Here is an 18,884-nt window from a genome sequence, read left to right as displayed (position 1 = left end):
GAGCTATTCATCAAGTCAAATTCAGCGAACTTTTAGATTTATTTTAATTATGCAAACAATAGAAAGAATTTCTCTGTGTAATTCTTTTCTTTAAAAAATGCTTCACTTAGGTAATATTGTGCACTGTAACTAACAGAGGAGGCTTTCTAGGCAGCATCATAGGTTCATGAGCTAGAAATAATGCTGTTGCCTGTTAGCTCAGAAAGTAAGTTTACAAAGATGGCTGTGTTAATCTTCAGTAGTAAAAACGTGTCAGAGTTCTAACATTTGAAAGCTGTGTTTCAGAGCTGTCTGAAATAATTATTAACTTCAGGAAAACTCCCCAAAACCAGATTTCTTCTTGGAAAAACTTTTTAGCCCATTGGAAGTTATAGGTTCATAGTCTATGAATAAATATAACACCTCGTACTTTTAAACTGGTGATTTCTTTCATTATTAACTCGATGGATAATGGCTTCTTTTGCTAATATTTCCTGTAGCAGGGAAATCAGTTTGTTAACAATTTGTACTGTAAATCCATCTGTATTGGGAAGCAGCTTCTGCAATTTCCTTAGCTAATCAGTTAGAGAGTGGTTCTAGGCGTTACATGCCTTCCCAGCTTGTAATGATACTCTTAGAGAAAGGAAAAATACATGTGCAGGAACTCTGCAGCTTCAGGCCTGAATAAACTACCTCAAGCTACTTGGGTGTAATAGGAGGGAAACAGCCTGCACAAATTACCTATTTTTTCCTTCCTTCTCCAAGCTTCTATATTTAGGCACCGAAAGGTTTTCTTAAATAGAAGAAGGGTTGTATTCTCTGGTATGTGTCATGTTTCTGAGACAAAATGTAATAATTTTGTTTTTCTGTTTAATCATATTGTGGGTTATCCGTCAGTACAGGTAGATGTTAAACCAGAAATGACATTTCCATTCCAAATCATTTAATGCAATCCTGTTACCTGCAAATTACGGTCTGGTGAGACGTCTGTCGTAGCTAAAATTTTCAACTATTTAATGTATTTTAAATCTTGCCTCCTCTTAAATAGAATTTACTCTTGGCTTCTGACATACTTGCTGTGCCCACGCCCTTCCTGAACTATCCTTAAGGCTTGTATTTTAAGCTCTTCCTTTCTCTTTCCGCAGTAGCTTTTAACCCTGCAGCTCTGTACGTCTGTGGATGCAGTTACAGGGAGGGAAGCACCATTCCTGGAGTGTATGCGTCTGTCACCTACAGAACGACTCGGGATTGAGCCTTAGCTGTGAGGTCTGTAGGCATAAGACCTTATGAGTCATATGCTCTGTTGAGCGTCAGCTTCAGATAATCAGCTGCTCTTTGCATGATCATAGCCTGTTTATATAATCTGTTTTTGAAACTGCTTACTTGCTCAGATGAGTAGTTTTTCATTCAGCTGCTTAATTGAAGAAACTCTTATCCCTGCAGTTGTTCAGTGCTATACTGTCATCTAGTGGCATAACAGTGTATTTTTCTTGAACGTCATATAAAGTGGGACATTATAGATGTATTTGAGAGGTTTTTGCCCTGGAGGAATATATGATTGAATAAAAGTCTTCATGTTTCCTCTTCCATCTCTCTGTATATTGGATTTTCTCTTACTCATTCTGGTTTTGTATCAAATTTTTAGATGTAGACCCAACTTCTTAACTGTGCAGTCCATGACCATAGCTACGGAGTTAGGCATCTTTTGTAATTGTTTATTTCAAATGCAAGGTTATGATTTACTGTTGTTTTTAATTTTATTGTGATGTAAAAAGTGTATTATCCTTTCTCTCTTGATGCCTGTCAGCTGGGATGACTATTGGTTATGAGTACAATTTCATGTTAAGCATTGTAACATTTGCTTAGCTGCAGTGAGAACTTGTGCTTTAAATTTGCTTAATGCTTAAGCTTTAACATGCCATTTTTCTTCTGAGCTTTGTACATGTGCCAGAGTAATCCAGTGTCTGCTCCGCAATGCAGCCAGCAGTCCTCTGTCCTGTCTAGCTTTCAAAGATTTGTACTGCTGTAAGAAGAATGCCCTTTCAAATTCTCCACCTGTAGCTAACGTCTTGTAATAGTAACAACTTGCAAGCAACCCCTGTGCTGTTTCATGCAAATATGTTCTTGTGTGTCTTTACTGCTTAGACTTTAGAAAAAACTGAAGCTGTATGATTTTTTTGCCACAAAAAGCTGGTAAGGAAAAAATCCAATCAGTCAAGGTTAGTACAGCAGAAGTAATACACTTCTTTTTTCTTTAGATGTCTTGTCCTGGAAGCACTTAGTTGACTAGGTGCCTTTCAAAGGGGTGGGGTTTCTTTGCTGCAAGGGTACACTGGTGACGTGTTTAACTGCCTTCTTGTTCACCAAGTGATCGGGGTGCCCTGATCCTGTTCTGCAGAGCTGCTTCAAGTCAGTTGGTTACCAGCCTCTGATACCTTACCATAAACTTCATTTAGGTGAAACTGTGTCTGTCAGTTCCTTGTCCTTGTGATATGTGATCACAGACTCCCAGGGATTTGGTCATCCTAAACCAGTTTGTTGTTTGTTTTTTTTTTTTAAATAACCTTAGTAATGGTGGGCTTTGCTTGTGGAGATTCTTAAAGAACTTTTTGTTTCCTGAAAGATGTATTAGGGTCTGGGTTATATGTTGTGGAAAAGTTTCTCTCCAACTAACAAGTATAACTGTCTTAGTAACTGGTCTTAAACAGTTAGGTGTTGTTGCTGCATGGGGTAAAGAAATGCAGCCTGACCTAGGTTGCAGTAAATTAAATTTACATTTAATTTTGAAATTCCTGTAAAAAGAATAAAATATTGCTAAACTTCTAACTGCCCAGGTGTGTCATGTTGTCATTGTGGTACAAAAACCCAAATACAAATTATTAGATTACTTTATAGTTCTAATTATGTTCTAAAATACTCTGGCTACATAAATAGCATAGATCCATTAAAATTTCTTTTTCTCCCTCGGCATGTTGTTGATTGTAGCATAGCAGGATCTGGTATAGGTGTCTTCTCACCTCTGTGACCATGTCCCTTTTTCTTGGGGAGTGAGGGGAGAGGAATCTCATGGATATGTAATCTGCCAGGCTTGTTTAACATAACTAGACTTTTAAGAAAAGCAACCTATTATTTTATTGGATTATGGGCCAATCTTTGCTGCAGAAGCAATAGAGTTGAAAGAGCTCTGAAGTCTTTGCTTGCCTTGTCCTCAAAGTTTTAGAAAACTGTGTTCGTTTTGGAAGGTTTAACAAGAGATACGAAGCTAAGACTATTGTAACCTGTTCAGTTAGAGATGGTAATAGTAATCTGTTGGCTTTGTACCAAGCCAAGTGTGAAACTCTCATTTAAGACCACTGATACACTCCTGAAGATGACAGTTATTTGTGACTGCAGTGGTTAGATTACATGAACAGAAAAAAGGAGCATACAGAAAACGAAATTTTATTCAACATTTCTGTATTTTCAGTGTTCTGGTCACCCGTCCTTCATTGCCTTAGAGTATCGCTTACCTCTTTCTTTAATGGTGTCTAACTTTATCCTTAGTATTTAAGTACATTTTGGTGTAACATATTAATTTATCATTTTCTTTTCAAGTTATCGAAACATACATTAAAACACTGAAGGCTATACTGTGGTCCTAGTACTATGTTGCAAAACTCTAAACATCTCTGTTTGAATCAAATTAAATGCATTTGTTACATTTGTTATTGCTTACATTGATATAAAGCTTTGTAAACCTATGTTTTGGCAAGATACAAAATAGATTTAAAAAAATTGGTAACCAAAATTTTTTTTTAATACTAAAAAGATATATGGATTTCCAGTAAAAATACTGACTCATAAATCTAATAACAATAAATAACTTATCTGGTAAGTTCTCTGTGATTTAAATTATTATTTTGAGAGGTTCGTTCACGATTGTTATTTTATTGCTTTTAGTTGCTGATGTATGGTCAAGATGAGTGGATTAGGAGAAAACTCCTTGGATAGCTTGACAAATGAGTCAAGGAAGCGCAAACCATTGCCCTGTGACACACCAGGTGCAAGGTAGGTTTATATAGACTTCTCTCTTTTTTTGTATTATGAGTTTTTACAAAGATTTTTCAAGTTTTCATTGCAATTTAGAGTAAGTTCTAACTAATCATTTTGTTCAGTTGAAAAATTCTCTATGCCAGCTTCTGTTGTGAAGATACAAAACTTTACTATTATGTATAGATATACTAATGCTGATGGACTATGCTCTATAATTAGATTGTTGTGGAAATCTTAGTAAAGTGAACATATAAGGAGTCACTGATTGAAGCTATGATATTGCAAGGCTAAAGAAGAAAAACTTCTTGCTTCACAGAAATTTCAAAGGCAGCATCTTATATCTGGTAATTGATTTGGCAGGCGTCATTTCAGGGGACTGTGGTCAGCACAAAATACTGCAATAGGTAGAGCACTTTTTTTGACTTCTGTTGCTCCAGACTAGTTCTTTGCAAGCTCATCTCGAATTTGGCATTCCATGCTGTCTTCCTGCCCCTCACTCGACTCGGAGATCGTTATCTGGGGGAATCGGTTTTCTGTCCCCTCCAACCTCATTGCTTTCCACCACATGCTAAGGGTTATCCTTTCATGTTCTTGTTCCCACAAAGTATTAACCTTTATTAAATTGGTCTTCAGTTTCACTGAAATGCCAGGTGTCATGTGTACTCATATTTCTCCCTTTTATATATGTACCCACTGTCCCACAGTAATTACCTCCATCATGCAACAGATTGTGTACGAGATCCTCAGATTCTTCCACTGTACCCCAGTATCTCTTTGAGTGTCCTCCATTCCAGTTTCTCTTTCCTTTTCCTCAGTCTCTGTCTGTCCATTCAGGAATTCTGTTTTTCAGTTTGTCACCCTTACTAGCTTGCTTTATCTTTCCAAGCCCCTGCTTTGTCATGTATTAGTTTTCTCAAATATTTGGTCCCAACCTACTTTCCTAACTCTTTAATTTGTTTTCTTCTGAAAGAATACTCATTCTTTTGATTCCCTCAGTGTCCCCATTCTTGCCCCTTTCCGTTCTCCCGAGTCCTCCTTTTCCTACTCTTGGCATACTCTGTGTATGACACTGTTCTCTCTTGATTTAGGCTGTAGACAGTGTCTTTACGCAGCATGTTAATCTGTATAGGAAAAGGAATTTCAGAGAGAGACTTTATCCAGCAACATTAGGTTTGCTGGGACTCTGATTTTCTTGGATGTTGAGATGGCGTTTTTGTCCTGATGTCTAGAAATTTCTCTGAGATAATCACATTCTGTAGTCATCTTGTTACAAGCAAACCAAAGGGATTTCATAGAATGTTAAAATTCTATTTCATTTGTCTAATAAACTGTAAACAAATCTGAAGTACCTTTCAGGGTTAAAATATACCCTCTGTATGAGTGTTACAGGCAATTTTATAACAGGCAATTGCTATTTTAATTTAATTTAACGATAGAGTAATCACAGGAGGATTTTTTGGATGAGTAACTTTCTCATATCCTCTTAAGATAAATTTGTACTTAAAATTCTTAAAAAACCTCACAACAACATAACAAAACACATACCCACACACCTGACCCTCCCACCCCTTCAGATTTATGTTTGCTGAAAGAATAACTACTACCTGGGTTTAATAGGTAGGTGTTACATGAAATACATTAAGGTTCACAGAGTGAGCACAGGTTTTGTATATGTATGTAAGTTTATGAAATGATGTTTTTGGTTCCTAGTCTGACCTGCAGTGGTGAGAAGCGTCGGCGTGAGCAGGAAAGCAAATACATTGAAGAACTGGCTGAACTGATATCTGCTAATCTGAGTGACATTGACAATTTCAATGTCAAACCAGACAAATGTGCTATTTTAAAAGAAACCGTGAGACAGATTCGACAGATAAAAGAGCAAGGTACAGTTCCCTGCTAAGCCAAAATAAATAATTTCATTTTCTTGTGATTCCTTTTCCACAGCAGTAGTTACCTGGGAAATTGAATAGTGTTTTTCACAATAGCTTGTAACTGAGAAAGTCTTCAGACTTTGACTTGAATGAAACCTTTAATACACGTTAAATAATTTTCTGTTTATAAGTAAGCAAGTATTTACCACACTCTTTTTTTTGTTGGGAATCAGGGCTTTAAAACTTTGTATGGCCTTTATTATCAGTATCCTGACAATACTAGGAAGGCTTGAGAGAGTCCACAGAGAAACTAAAAGCAGGTGAGGTGATCCTGTACGATCAGCTGGTATAATATACTAAATAGCCACTGATATGAAGAATACATACTGTTGTCTTCCGCTTAAAGGGACTTCATGCTTAAAGGGACTTTAATGCTTTGAAATTAATTTCTTAAAAAATACCTAGTTTCTTATGGGACACACTTCCAATCAAATGTATTAATTTTTATTGCTGTTTTTTCCTGTTATGTTTCTATGGGCTCTGCTTTCTTTTCTTGTGCTGTTTATGACATGCTTTGCAAATGTTTAAGTATTGGCCTCCAATATATTGGAAATTCATTTAGGTTGAGACCAAATAATTAAATAGTGGCAGTTGACTGAACTCAGGATATAGTTAAGTCAACAAAGGAGAAAACAGCAATGCATCAAGTTTTGGTAACTTTTGTCAGCTGCTGTAAACCTAAGTGATACAGTAATTTTTTTTTTTTAATGGACAAGTAAATGCAAAACCTGTTTTTTGAAATATCTACTGAGGAGAATATATATCAACTTTTTTTTTTGAAAGCCCTCTCTGCTTCCCCGTACCCATTCCCAAATGACTGTAGCCTGCCAAGTGTACATATTTCCTTTGGACAGTAAAGTATTAAAAAAATCAAGTGAGCTATGGTGTATGTTTTCTTTGTCTTGATAAACTGCCACATCTTTTGAAAACATGTTAAAACAATGCTAAAAAAGAAAATAATCTTAACTTCTGTTTTTAAGTTGGTTGTTTTTTTTGTTTTAGTGTAATCTAGCGTATTGTAATGTAATGTTTCATTATAGAGTTGAGTTTGTGATAATCCTCCCTTAGGATGTTGTACTCCTCTTGTGGCCTGCTTAGCCAGCCAGCAAGTACCACAGAACAGTTTACTGTTTGTTTTCTGTAATTCTGCTGCCTGGTGTGGATTCTCATTCCACCTTTCTCTGCACTTTATTTATTTTGATTCTTAAAATACGACTTTATTATACACACACACACATGCACGCATATATTAACATGAGAGAGAGGTTTTTTTGTAGAACAATGGTGATGGCACCTGAAGACAGTGACCAAGGATGATGAGATGATCAAAATAAATCCAGAAGGAAGAGATACGTAGAATGAGTATGTTCAATGGCCATTGAAAGATTCAGCAGGGATTCATCAGACAGATGATCCCAAAGCAGCAGAAGAAATATTGTTCACAAAAAAAGTTGATCCAAGTTTAACTGTCAAGTCAATTTATGTAAGCGAAGGGTTTGGCATTATGTAGCTGTGATGTTTTTTCTGGTCTTAAACAACTAAGAATATGAGAGACATCCTCTCTTAATCAGTGCTTTTGTTAGCCTTTTTTCACGTGCTTCCTAGAATCTGGCTTGTAATATTGAAATGTGGTCTTCATATGCTTTACTGAAATGTATCTTTTGGGTTACAGGAAAAGCAGTTTCTAATGATGATGATGTTCAGAAAGCTGATGTATCTTCTACAGGTCAAGGAGTTATTGATAAGGATTCATTGGGACCTCTTTTATTACAGGCAAGTGCAAATTAGGCCCTAGTAAATCCCTATGGAAACAGATACTTAAGGCAGGTCAAAATATTACAGTAAAGCCTGCAATCCTATAGTAATAAATAGTATGCAAGAACCATACAGAACTATGTCTGAAAGGGGCAGGAATAAAATTTATCACGTTTTCTTAATTTTGCTGAAATTGATTGCAGAAGGAAAGACAAGAGTAACATTTGGCTTTTTCTCATACCCTTGTGCTTTACTTTCTTCAGCAGTCAGTAGCAAATTAATAATAATGCAGTGCTTAGTAATATGAGGAATATTTTGCCTTTTTTAGGGAATAGGCATTAAAATAAATGGATGAGATTTTGGAAGGACTAGAGGTTTGCGATGTGTATCGGGGTATGTGCTCTAAATTGTGAAGCATTTTAAACAAATGTTCCTATCAAGTAAAATAACCTAAGAATAAATATAAAAAAAGGTACATAGCAGATACCTTTTCTTTATGCCTAGAAAACCAATCTCATATTTACAAGTCTGTTAAAAGGCATTTTTGAAACGTAACTGTTTTACATAGATATTGAATTTTTCAGTTAAGAAAACACAGTATTTTAAGGTATGAATAGACCCTCTTATCGCTTGCTGGTGGAAATGTCTTCATGTTCACGTCTTACTACTTGTTTCTACTGAATTTCTTCTTGTTTCAATTTGTCAGCTATTGAAATAATGTTACAAATTCATTATCTTGTGTTCACATAAAGCAAGAATGAAACAAGAAGGCTGGTTATCACTATGAAAGAGCTCAATGGAATAACAAATGAACAGATTAATTTTTAATATTGCAACCATTCCTTACCAGACACATTTTTCCTCAGAGAAAAATTTAAAACTTCAGCTCTACTCTTGAAAAGAAATGCATGTATTGTAACTTGACATCATGCACATAGTTTTTAAACTAAATTATGTTCAGAATTAGGCAGTGTGTCTTACATGATATGTTGTCATGTTAATATTTAGGCATTGGATGGTTTCCTGTTTGTCGTAAATCGAGATGGGAATATCGTATTTGTGTCAGAAAATGTCACACAGTATCTGCAATATAAACAAGAAGATTTGGTTAATACAAGTGTCTATGGTATCTTGCATGAAGAGGACCGGAAGGACTTTCTTAAAAACTTACCTAAGTCTTCAGGTAATAAAAGCTGACCTACTACACTGTTACTAGGCTATTTGAAAACAATCAGAGGAGGGAAAAACTTGTAATGGATAACCTTTCAAAACAAACTACTTTTACAAAGAATATTTGACTATAGAAGTATGTTAATCTTGAAAAATATTACTGTGTTCACACTAAAACATACCACCAGAAATAAATGTGCTAGAAATTCACACTGTACCTTAGCCTGTGCAATTTGTTTACTTGTAACTTAAAACAAGGATACTAATGGAACATATTGCCTAAAGTCACAAGACTAGCTGAGGGAACTGCTCATTTTTTAAATATGTGAATGACTTTTCAGCTCTCCTTCAAGTGACTGAAAATGTCATGTAAGGGAGTTTTTTTTTACTTGGTTCTCAATACTACTATTCCCAAGGTATAAAACTGATGGTATATTGATAAAGCATCTTAAAATATTCTTTAATCTCTCTAATATAGGAACAAGGTATCTAAATTAAGAAAAATCAGTTATGAATTGATCTTATCTTAAAATCTTTATAAATTCTTACTGTATTCTTTGAAGTTAATGGAGTTGCTTGGACCAATGAAACACCTAGACAGAAGAGTCATACGTTCAATTGCCGGATGATGGTGAAAACCCCTCATGAGCTTTTGGAAGATGTAGGCAGCCACCAGGATACACGTCAAAGATATGAAACCATGCAGTGCTTTGCTTTATCTCAGCCAAGAGCTATGATGGAAGAAGGGGAAGGTAGGAAATTTTGTGGAATTACTGTGCACAAAAGAAATCTCTGAGTAAAGCTTTTTGGTGTTTGGCATGTGGTGTGAAATCTGTAGCTTCTGCCATCCATTTTTAAGTAGGAACAGAATGCAAAAACTTAAATTCTTACTGTTTATACTTCCATTTTAACAGTGGAAGACGCTTCATCTATTTTATTAGATGATTTAATAGGAAAAATAAAACAGAAGATAAATTAAAGAAGAAACATTCTTTTTTAAATACAGATTTGCAGTCCTGTATGATTTGTGTGGCACGTCGTATCACAACTGCAGAAAGGGTATTTCCAGCAAATCCAGAGAGCTTTATTACACGACATGATCTTTCAGGTGAGAAATGTATCCAAGATGAAGGTGTGAAGGTATCTCTTTTTTTGTCCATGTGTTCTTGTTTTAAATAAATTGAGTATGTAAATAAATCATGTATCTGTAGTGACTAGCAGAATTCATACTGAGAATTCCCAATGGGTTTTGCAATATACCTCTGCTGGCAGTAGTGTATAACAACAACTGTGGGATGCATTTTCTGTCTTTATGCTAGTATGCTATTTTTTCGCTGCTTGGTATAAAACATTACTTGTGTTTTAACTTGTCAATATTTCAAATGGTTGTCATTGTGCTTTCTTTTACACATAAGAAATATTTTAAATCATAACTTAAGCTAATGGAAGTTCTTCAGAATGCTTGTGTTTTCCTATAGTACGTGAGCTAATATTTAAAGTGTTTTATGCTGTTTAAATTGAAATACTTACCTAATCTAGATGGGGCTTTTTCAGATGCCAGTTAGTGTTTATGATGTTCATTTGTAGATGTAGTTGATCAGTATTTTTGAAAATTCTGCTGCATATGCATCCTTTGGGTGCCTGTAACTGGAGACTAAAGCTACTCTTTTCTAAAGCTCTGGCATTAACCTGCTTAACTTCCTCTTATTCAGTTATCGAAATCCCTTTGAATATTGATGTTTTAATAAGCAGCATCATATTCTCACATGGCAGATAAATGTAACTTCTGCAAACTCAAAATTTGGTGTTAGGCTGATGAACAATTAAAATGGTGATATCGAAGCCTTCTGAAATGTACCATATTTATATAAAAGGATTGACAAAGTCATAAAGAGTTTAACTTGTATATTTTCTTCCCTGTTACAGGCAAACTTGTCAACATTGATACAAACTCATTACGCTCTTCCATGAGACCTGGCTTTGAAGATATAATTCGTCGGTGTATTCAGAGGTTCTTATGCCATAATGATGGACAGTCATGGTCAAACAAACGCCACTATCATGAAGGTAAAAATCTGTTTGCAATGTTGGTTGTACTGCTTCTCCTAGTGGCTGCTTTTTCTCCTGAAAAACAAAAATGCTAAATTCTGCCTCTGTTAATTTTTCTCATTTTTTGTTAGTTTTAATTGCTGTGACACACGTTTTCAAGATGAAGGAGGACGACCTCTTGAGAAACAGGAATTCTGATGGAAGTTATTTTGTTTTTCTAATGTGTGTCTCTTGACAATTTCCATGGCAAATATCAGATACGTAATTGGGGAGTCTGAAATAATCCGTTTTTCCACAGATGGATATAGCAATGACAATGACAGCTAATTTGTGTAATAACATGTAATCCTTAATTATCATTAGCTTGTTACGTTTATTTAACATTAGTTTGACTTTCTTTTTTTTTTAATTTATCCTTTCTTTTGTTAAAGGATAGCTCACTAAAAGTGGTACCAGCTGTGTTGATACCTTTTTCTTATTCAAGACACAAGGATTCAAAGTATCTTCAGGGTTCCAGTGTTATGTATTTTGTAATGCTAATTTGATAACCTTGATAAAGTGAAGTACAGCCACTGTCTTCAGTAAGAAAGATGACATTTTCTAAGTTTTCTAAACTCTAGTCTCTTTGAAGGATTCACAAAGTAATTCAAGTAGAGGGGATATTAAAAAAAAGAGAAACTCATACTGGCAGAAGATGGCGTTTCCATTCCATTGGAAGTTCTTTGACTTAACTGATTAAATAAATCCTAAATGAACAAGAAATTTGGAGCTCAGATTAAAAGCAATGGTTTCCACAATTTTTTAAAAAAATAAAACTGCTGAACTTAAAAATACTTCACCTGAAGGCTTCGAAGTTTCATTTCTGGTCCATATTAATTACCTGTATATTTTAGTGTAATTGATATTTAAGTGTTGATTAGTCCTTCTCCCCAAGAAGGAGCCACGGAAACCTGCTAACCTAGCCTTGGAAGTCTGTTAACAAATGTAGAACTTTGCCAGCTGTGAATGGTGAGCACAAAATATAGCAGCATCAAAATAATCTTGTTTGCTTTTATCTTCCCACTACTAATTCAAGAGAAAATGTGGAATACATCCTTTTTCCGAATATCTGTCTTGTGTGTGTCTTTTTAAAATTTTTAAAAATTTACTTTATTTTTTAACTCTTCAGCAAATGAAGGGTATTGTGTTAAAAATCTGTAGATTGCATATTAATAGTTTTTGGGTTTTTAAATATGAACTATATTTTTATATTCCCTTTACAGCTTATACACAAGGTCATGCTGAAACACCATTGTATCGGTTTTCTTTGGCGGATGGTACTATAGTGACAGCGCAAACAAAGAGTAAACTATTTCGAAATCCTGTAACTAATGACCGCCATGGATTTGTCTCCACTCACTTTCTTCAAAGGTGAAATCAGTGGTATCTGTGTGTCATTGAAGTGTCATAGGTGTTAACAATATATCTGATCTTAAAGATACCTGAAAAAAATAGTATACCAAAATAATTATATCTGATTAAAACTCAGAGTGGGGAATAACTTGGGAAGCAGAGTTGCACAGCATACAAATAAATGTGTCAACCTAACACTGACACTCCCAACTTAACTGTGTGTCAGAATGACAGTCACAGTCAAAAGAGAGGTTTTTCCTCAGTACCTGCATGGAGCCTGTATTATGTATTCATTATTCTTTTGGGTTAACATTTATAATGATGAAACACTGAAAATAGAAATGCTCAGTTACGTGCTTTATCTTACTCCTTTTAATTGCAGACCAATTAAAAAGGCAACAAAACCTCCTCATTGATGATTCTAAGTTAAATGTACCTTAAATAGCACTTCCTGTGACCTGTTCTTGTTGATTGCAAGAATAATTGAAATGCTACTCTGGAGGGAATCTGTCTGCTTCTGGCATTAAAGTGCTTCCAGATTGAAAAATGAGTTGCTGAGATTGTTCAGGGCATCATTAGTGTGCACAGTAGAATGGTGTCATGCATTGACTCAGGAAGGGAGTAGGAGAAGGAAGATGTTTAAACTGATAAACCTGACTAATGACTGTTGATGAAAGCCTTTTGAAGGGGTGATACTGTATGTACTTTATAAGTCATATCACCTAAAGGACCAAACACTTCTGTAATGAATAAATGAGTGGCATGACTTAGTTCTGCTTTTGTGGAAGCTTGAATGCTCACTGCTCTTTTTGAAAAAAAAAAATATTTGGAAAATTATGTAATAATGTTATTCTGTCTTTGTAGCACTTGATTCCAAATAAGGTTTTAATTCGTTTTCTTGGGATTTCTGGGGATGTTGTTGAATTTACAGAGAACAAAACGGATATCGTCCAAATCCTAATTCAGTTGGGCAAAACGTCAGAACACCTGTTGCTGGAAACACGAATTCTGTTGGTGGTCTTATGAACATGTCACCCGGTCAAGGCATGCCAATGCAGAACAGGAGCTATGGTGTGGGAGATCCCAATGCAGTGGGTCAGCTCAGCAGCACTCGATATGGAGGCTCTGGTAATATGGGGCCAGTGAACTCTGGACCTGGAATGCAATCCTCTGCTTACCAGAACAACAGTTACGGCTTAAACATAAGTAGCCCACCACATGGTAGTCCTGGTTTAACTTCCAACCAACAGAATCTAATGATATCCCCTAGGAATCGAGGGAGTCCAAAAATGAGTTCACACCAGTTTTCTCCAGTTACAGGTATTTTATTTTTGCTACAAGCTCCTTTTTTTTTTTTTAAGCTATCTTTTCTCATTTGTATTCAAATTCCATCATTCATGCTTCTTAACAGTTCTACGTGAACTTGTATGGGTTACTTAAATGTGGTATACTTAATTTTATGGTAAAAATTTATTTTAAAATAATTAACTCAATGTGGTAGTCTATACATGATCTAGAGGAAAAGTAGATACAGACAGTACTGTGGTCTAATAAGTTTGATCTCTGTTCTGTGATGCAGGTATGCACTCTCCAATGGGATCTGCCAGCAACACCGGCAACAGCACTTTCTCTAGCAGTTCTCTTAGTGCTCTTCAAGCCATTAGTGAGGGTGTTGGAACTTCCCTTTTATCAACACTTTCTTCACCGGGTCCAAAATTGGACAATTCCCCAAACATGAGCATAGCTCAGCAAAGTAAAACGGGTACCCAGGACTCCAAAAGCCCTTCTGGTTTGTATTGTGAACAAAACCAAGTGGAAAGTTCCATCTGCCAGTCAAACAGCAGGGATCTCCTTAGTGAAAAAGATAGTAAAGAGGGAAATCTGGAGGCATCTGAAAGTCAGAGAGGACCATCTGAAAGCAAAGGTCATAAGAAACTGCTTCAGCTACTCACGTGCTCCTCAGATGAAAGAGGACATTCTACAGCATCAAACTCACCCTTAGACTCAAATTGTAAAGAATCTTCTACCAATGTTACCAGTCCTTCAGGAGTTTCCTCGTCAACATCTGGAGGGGTGTCTTCCTCCTCAAACATGCATGGGTCGCTCCTGCAAGAGAAGCACAGGATTTTACATAAATTGTTGCAGAATGGTAATTCTCCTGCAGAGGTAGCCAAGATCACAGCTGAAGCTACTGGTAAAGACACATATCATGATGCTAGTAATACAGCCCCCTGTGGAGAAGGCACTGTCAAACAGGAACAACTGAGCCCAAAGAAGAAGGAAAACAATGCTTTACTAAGATATCTGTTAGATAAAGATGATGTTAAGGACCCGCTTTCCAAAGAGTTGAAGCCTAAAGTAGAAAGTGTGGATAATAAAGTGGGACAATGCAGTAGTTCTACAATTACTACTTCTAGTCAAGAAAAAGAAATGAAAATAAAAACGGAACCAGCGGAGGAGGTACAGTATAATGTAAAATGAGGGTAGTGAACAAACCAGTATTTTCTTACTACAGTGAATGGCTAAATATAGAACACTCTTTTCAGTATGCATGTATAAACATATCTGGAAAGTTCTGTGCAAATGGTGTGAAACTATACGCTCAGGTTTTATTGTAACTGAAAAAGCACAAAGAGAACTACAGGATATATATATATGACCATATGTGCTGTACTGAAGTCCTGGACTAATGTTATCTTTAAGTTATGGTACAATTAAAATAGTGTATATTTACAAATTATTCCTTAAAATCAGTTCCTTAACATCTGGTATTTCACATAGCACATGTTTATTTTTATGGTTTATTAAGAAATGGAGCTGTAATTAGTTGGTAATACAATAGCACAAGGTAAAACATTATTTCATTTTGAAAATATAAACAATACACAAAAATGTGTATTACTTAAAATAGCTATAGATTGGCTTTGGTTAATTCACTGGTTTTAGCACTCTTCCCCCACGCCAAATGAGGGGAAAATGTTATTCCAAATACATATATATTCAGCATTGTACAGTAAGTGTACATATATTTATTTGTTTCATCTAGGAGTTTAACTTCCAGGAAATGTCATGATATAGCAAACAATATCACCATGGAACGACTCTCCTAAAAGCAGGAGTACACTTCTTAGGGACAGCTGTTCTTAAAATTATGAAGTGTAGATAATACTTCTTTTCTATTTAGTTCCGAAGTCACATTTGGAACTGCTTCAAAGTAAATAATACTGGTCACTATGGTAGAGTTTACTGAGAACATGTTGATATCTTAAAACTTGGATTTCCCAAGTCAGTAATAACTATGTAAATAAAAAATTACCGCACAATTTTTATGTTAGCTAATGGCTGACTATAAATGAAGCACCTTATAACATTTTTTTGAGTACCATGTACAGAAAAGTCACTAACAACTGTGTAATAATACCCAGTGCATAATTTCAGTGCTTGTTCCCGAGTTCTAATTAACATATTCAGAGTAGCTTGTTTTGTGAAGATATGAATCCGCTATATATGCAATTCTTTTTCTGTTAAAACTGCATCTGACTTAAAGACAAGTTTTTAAAGAAGGTTAGGGCTCCAACTGACCAGAAGGATCTGTGGGTACTTTTCATATGTTATTGTGTTTACCAGTGATCAAATTGGGCTTTTTATCTATGACAAATTATTTATCACTGACTGGTACACATTCTTGACATTGTTTGTTCTCGTTAGTGGTTTTATCTTTGTAATTTGTGATGGCTGAAATGTTCATATTTAAAGGTGCTTTACCTTTTATTTATGTGTACCTCCAGTTTCTCCCAATTCTCAAAATTAGCCAAGGAAAATACTCTTAAAAAAACGTAGCTGAATGATATTTGAAGTTCTTTGGAAATTGAGAGATAGCCCAAGGTACTGTCAGTGAACTAAAACATTTGTCTCCCGGTTGTATCTTTTAAGATTAGTGAGGAGCTAAATAAAAGCTGAAGGATAGCAATATGATAGTAAATAACCTTGATATTTTACCGCGTCTTTTTCAGATGAGTGGAGACTTGGATAATTTGGATGCAATTCTAGGTGATCTGACTAGTTCAGAGTTTTACAATAATGCTATCTCTGCAAATGGAAATAACCTTGGAACAAAGCAAGCATTATTTCAGGGAAATGCCCTATTGGGTAAGGAATTTCATCTAATAACACTTTGGTTTAAAATTAGGGTTTTCTTGTTACCTGATGTAAACATAATGCATACTCAAATCCTTAGAGAATACCTTCTGTACCTTCAAGGACAAATGTAATGCAAAATGGCTAATTGTGCTTTCATAGGCCATTATATACGCTATTAGCTGTCTTGTCAGCACTCATCTACTATATACACAGTGAATAACGTTAACTTCAGTTCCTTATTTTATGGTTTCTTCTGGGTTTGTCTAATGTAGATTTCTGAGACAAGACATCAGGAAAAATGTTTTGTGGGATGTAAATTAAAATTGATAATTTTTGTTCCTTAGAGATGAGTAGGGAAATAATATGGGATTGGTGGCAAGCTTTTGATTTCCCACTTACTCTATGCAAAAACGTCTTGTGGCCTGCAAATTCGAATCAGTACTCCTCCTTGACGTTGAAAGCAATGCCCTTCCTTAGTAGGAAGCTGAGTGGGAGGGAAAGATAACCTTGCTAATAGACCAGCGTCACTGCAGTTGTCACTTCCTTTTATAATGTTGGTCATCTCTTGATTATATAGGGCAATAGATTGCTGAGGTAACCTACGGAGGTGAAACATGAATGATGAAAAGTGTAAAATCAGGTACATGAACACGTAAGGCCACTGACACTATTGGCTGTGGAGCACAGTGATTTCTGGGTTAATTAGTCCACATAGTACGCTGTGCTCAGGAACACACTGCATTTGGATTCAACCTGTTCCAGACAGAACCATTTAGACCTGTTTCTATCTCCATGTCAGAGTTATCCAAAGGCTGGGCAGGCCACTCGTATATGTCAAGGAGTCTGTAATATTAGTGTGTTTCAAAATGTTAAAAACACAGTTCATTACAGAACTTAAATTAAAATGAACTTTTTTATGTCTAGGGCCAAAGGAACTGCATTTGGCTTTTCCTGTAAAAGGTCCTAACTATGTACTCAAAATGTGATTTGTGTAGTGAGGACATAAGGAAAATAACTATTCCTGGATTGCTTAAGGTCAAATATATGTGCCCATAAATAGATCAGACTTATTTATTTAAGTCATTAATAGTACTTTCTATTTAAAACATACAGCTGCATGCATGTTTTAATTCTTTAACAGGTATGAGGAGTCCCCAGTCTGTGCAGACTACCCGCCCACCTTTCAACAGAGCCATGTCTTTAGACAGCCCTCTGGGCTCAAGTGCTCCAGTGAGGAATGTCAATGCGTTCTCTATGTTACAAAAGCAAAACTTGATGGGCGGAAGTCCAAGAATGATTGAAAACCAGGAAAATTTTGCAGCAAATCTGGGTTTGTTGATTGTGTACAAATAGATCTCACTGTAAAGGAAGAAGCTTTTATGTAAAAAAAAAAAGTCAAGATTATAATATGAATTTTTGTTAGAAGTAACCTTAACATTAAAAAATATTAAATTTACCATTAGCATATAAATACTTTTTAAATTCTTATCCCTAGCTAAAACTACAAGAACATAACTGTTTACCATCTGTGTATTATTACCAGTACTTTACTTTTGTCTAGTAGTTAAATTATTTTTTACTGTTTTGAGTTTTGAATTTAACGTGTTTTTGAGATATAGAAGCAAGAACAGATCATGACAGCAGTCAGTCTTTCATATTTTTAAATATATTTGGATTAACATAGTTGTTTGATTTAGAACTTGGCATGGCAAGCTTTAGATGCTTCTGTAGGAGTCAGTGAATTGCTCTGTCATTGGCAGGTGTCCTTGTTGATAAAACAGTACAAAACCCCATAAAAATAATTCTAAAACCAAAATACGTAATGTAGTCTAGATGAAGAATTATTGTATTTTCTGCTCTTGATTATAGCAAGTACTCCCAACAGAAATGTAGCGATGAATCAGCATCAGTCAGGAGACTGGGGTTTGCCAAACTCAAAGGTAAACAGACTGGAACCTACAAGTTCTGCTTCCATGTTGAGACCAGGACCCGAGTTCAGTGCGTCCCTTCCCAGACCCACGGTGGGTGGCTCTATGTCTGGGCTGCCTGTTCGCTCCAATAGCATACCCGGTACAAGACCAATGCTACAACAGCAAATGATTCACATGAGTAAGTTCTTTACTTTTTATTGTCCTGCTTGGCAGAATCTCACTAGTTTCTTAGTGAGCATTCATCATCAGAGTCTTTTCGGTTTTGGTAGAATACAAGTTTTTCATACAAAGGCTTTTTGAGGTAAAGACTGTTATTGTTTAATAACAATATTGTTTAATAACTGGGCCATTTGATGACTTTTTGGTGTTCTTTTTGTTTTCTTCTGGTGATATCTGTGTGTTTCATAAACTGATAATTCATGCTGAGTCTCCAGATTTTGGGTGGGATAATTTCTGTGTATGTCTTTAGCGCGGTACTTCTTTGCTACATTCCAGGAACTAAATG

The 18,884-nt window shown here is 35.6% G+C and overlaps 1 protein-coding gene across 1 annotated transcript in view; it reads left to right on the top strand.

Moving 5' to 3' along the window:
• NCOA3 (nuclear receptor coactivator 3) overlaps positions 1-18,884 on the top strand; it is a gene marked incomplete at its 3' end in the record, with an annotated part of 60,931 nt that overhangs the window by 36,052 nt on the left and 5,995 nt on the right. Inside the window, exons 3-15 of the mRNA XM_082007164.1 lie at positions 3,919-4,026; positions 5,722-5,894; positions 7,615-7,715; positions 8,706-8,880; positions 9,431-9,619; positions 9,874-9,975; positions 10,794-10,934; positions 12,179-12,326; positions 13,240-13,628; positions 13,888-14,768; positions 16,322-16,457; positions 17,590-17,778; positions 18,318-18,557. Coding sequence (XP_081863290.1) covers positions 3,929-4,026; positions 5,722-5,894; positions 7,615-7,715; positions 8,706-8,880; positions 9,431-9,619; positions 9,874-9,975; positions 10,794-10,934; positions 12,179-12,326; positions 13,240-13,628; positions 13,888-14,768; positions 16,322-16,457; positions 17,590-17,778; positions 18,318-18,557 — 2,962 coding nt within the window. The 5' untranslated portion in view covers positions 3,919-3,928. The remainder of the gene's footprint in view (positions 1-3,918; positions 4,027-5,721; positions 5,895-7,614; positions 7,716-8,705; positions 8,881-9,430; positions 9,620-9,873; positions 9,976-10,793; positions 10,935-12,178; positions 12,327-13,239; positions 13,629-13,887; positions 14,769-16,321; positions 16,458-17,589; positions 17,779-18,317; positions 18,558-18,884) is intronic.

Source organism: Phaethon aethereus, assembly GCF_964289735.1.
Source record: "Phaethon aethereus genome assembly, chromosome: 16".
Taxonomy (NCBI): Eukaryota; Metazoa; Chordata; class Aves; order Phaethontiformes; family Phaethontidae; genus Phaethon; species Phaethon aethereus.
This window is presented reverse-complemented; position numbering and strand designations above follow the sequence as displayed.